Below are 2,292 nucleotides of genomic sequence, written 5' to 3'. Positions count from 1 at the left end.
CACAGGCACATGTCCCAGGCCACAGGCACATGTCCCAGGCCACAGGCACATGTCCCAGGCCACAGGCACATGTCCCAGGCCACAGGCACAGGTCCCAGGTCCTAGGCCACAGGCACAGGTCCTAGGCCACAGGCACAGGTCCCAGGCCACAGGCACAGGTCTCAGGCCACAGGTCCCAGGCCCCAGGCACAGGTCCCATCTACTATAACATTGGTACTACGTTTATGTTGCTTCTACAATTAGAACAACTCATTTATATAGGGCCTATTGTGAGCCCTTAGAGTACTTTGCATTGTGCTATGGTTAGCAGTAGGTCACCCACCCTTCCACAGTGTAGCATATGACAGGAGAGGGAGGAGAAGTCCCTCTTTCCTCTCTCCCTCCTCCTCCTCCTCCTCTGTGACTTTAGGCCTTCAGGTGTCCAACCTGTCATGACACCCCCTCCTCCTCTCCTCTCTTACTCTCTTCCCTCTTTTGCTCCAGGCCAAGGTTGGAGTGACAGCCCTTTATTGAAGTGTATGGCTTTAATACCACTGCCTGCTCCAGCCTCAGCCTCAGCCTTCCGCCACGTTACTTACTGTCACCAGGCTCAGCTAATGAATTTCATTCATTCTGATTTCGCTAAGCTGCTCAGTGTTAGTTTAAAATTCATAAGAAATAATGCCAGGGCAGACCCCCCTCTAACTTCTCTTCCCCCCTACCCTTCCTCCTCCTGTCTTCCCGACCCTGTTCATCCTTTATTCAAATAATCTCACATGAGGAGATGGGGACCAGCCACTGCAATGCACTCTGGGACGTGAGGATGTCATGTGTAAAAAAAATAAAAAAATACAGAAAAAGCGAAGGGTGTCTTTGTCACTTTGTCAGAGAAAGTGAGAGAATGGATTGTCTTTGACAGGCACATACTGTAGACCTCTTGTCAATTGTGACATGACATGAAATAGAGCAGCTCCGTATGGTTAATGTTTTAACGGTACAATGTTACAGGAGCTGAGTTTCAGTGTTGCCTATAGTAGTGCAAAGCACGTTTTGGTTTGAAGCCACACGCTTCTGCGGTGAGGCTAGCTGTGTAGACGTCTGACTGGGCTTCCCAGGGAATCATTTGTTTCTGTGGGAATGTAATGTAGTCTACATTCAGTTAACCAACAGCTACATTACTCTACATTTATTTACAGCATGGCTAGATGTTTTGTAGGGTGCCGAGCTACTGTGCTCAAATTAAGTTAGCAGGGGATATTGTTATATCTTTTTTGATTTTCTTAAATTAGCTTTTTTAATTAAAGTTTTTGTGTGGTCCTCTATTTAATTTTTGTAGAGACATTACACCCAATTCAGAAAGCCCATGTAGTGATATTAAGATCTTAACACACTCAAACCACTTCACTGAAACAAACAAAAATAGACTGGTTTTACAGTACAACTTCACAACACACACGTCCGTCCGTCTTCCCCATACTTATAAAGTACTCGATGAAAAGGGAGAGGAGAGGGAGAGCGGAGGAGAGGAGAGGAGAGGAGAGGAGAGAGAAGAGAGAGAGAGCGAGAGAGAGAGGAAGAGAGCTTATTAGAAAACCCTTTTGCAATTTGTTAGCACATGCTGAGAACTGGTGGGTCCTGATCTTTAGAGCAGGAGGAGAAGGGAGAGAGGGTTTTTTAGAAGAGGCGAGAGAGCCCGATTTAGAAGGAAACTTTAGTATTAAGAGAGGAATTTTGGATGGGGGACAGAAGGACGGTGAGAAGGGTTTCAGAAGGGAGAGGGGTTTAGAAGGGGAACGAGAGAGGGGGAGAAGGGAGAGAGAGTTTATGAAGGCGAGAGAGGAGGAGAAGGGAGATAGGCGGGGGGTTAGAAGAGGTGAAGAGGGTACGTGTTGTGAGAAAAGGGAGAAAAGAAGCCGAGGAGAAGAATACGTATCAGATATGATTGGGGGGGCTGCGTAATAGAGAGAGGAGAAGTGTTGAGGGGGAGGGTTGAGAAAGGTTAGAAGTAGCTGAAGAGAGGGGAAGAGGTTGGATTCGACGACAGGGCTGTCTGAACGAGAGGGGAGGTTAAGTTAGAATGAGATGGCGGGCTACGGGAGAAAGAAAGGAGAGAGAGGGGCGAGATTAGGAGAAGAGGCGAACACAAAACGTTGGAAGGTAAAATAGAGAAACCACCAAGCAAGAAAACGGAAGAAAAGCAAAAAATTGAGAACGAATATTCCCCGCTAACTTAGGGACACACGAGAGCGACCCATAGAATCAGAAAAACAGTGGTCTAGCCATTTGCGTGATAAAGAAAGGGAGAGAATGGAA

General features: G+C 47.0%; 1 protein-coding gene across 1 annotated transcript in view; it reads left to right on the top strand.

Annotated features, from left to right (window-relative positions):
• The window catches only part of LOC112072946 (uncharacterized), a 71,319-nt gene that overhangs the window by 34,009 nt on the left and 35,018 nt on the right, over positions 1-2,292 (top strand). The window contains exons 7-8 of the mRNA XM_024140323.2: positions 6-172; positions 484-489. Coding sequence (XP_023996091.2) covers positions 6-172; positions 484-489 — 173 coding nt within the window. The remainder of the gene's footprint in view (positions 1-5; positions 173-483; positions 490-2,292) is intronic.

This window comes from Salvelinus sp. IW2-2015, unplaced genomic scaffold, assembly GCF_002910315.2.
Source record: "Salvelinus sp. IW2-2015 unplaced genomic scaffold, ASM291031v2 Un_scaffold2098, whole genome shotgun sequence".
In the NCBI taxonomy this organism is placed as follows: Eukaryota; Metazoa; Chordata; class Actinopteri; order Salmoniformes; family Salmonidae; genus Salvelinus; species Salvelinus sp. IW2-2015.
The sequence above is the reverse complement of the archived record's forward strand: the minus strand, read 5'-3'. Positions and strand labels throughout refer to the sequence as shown.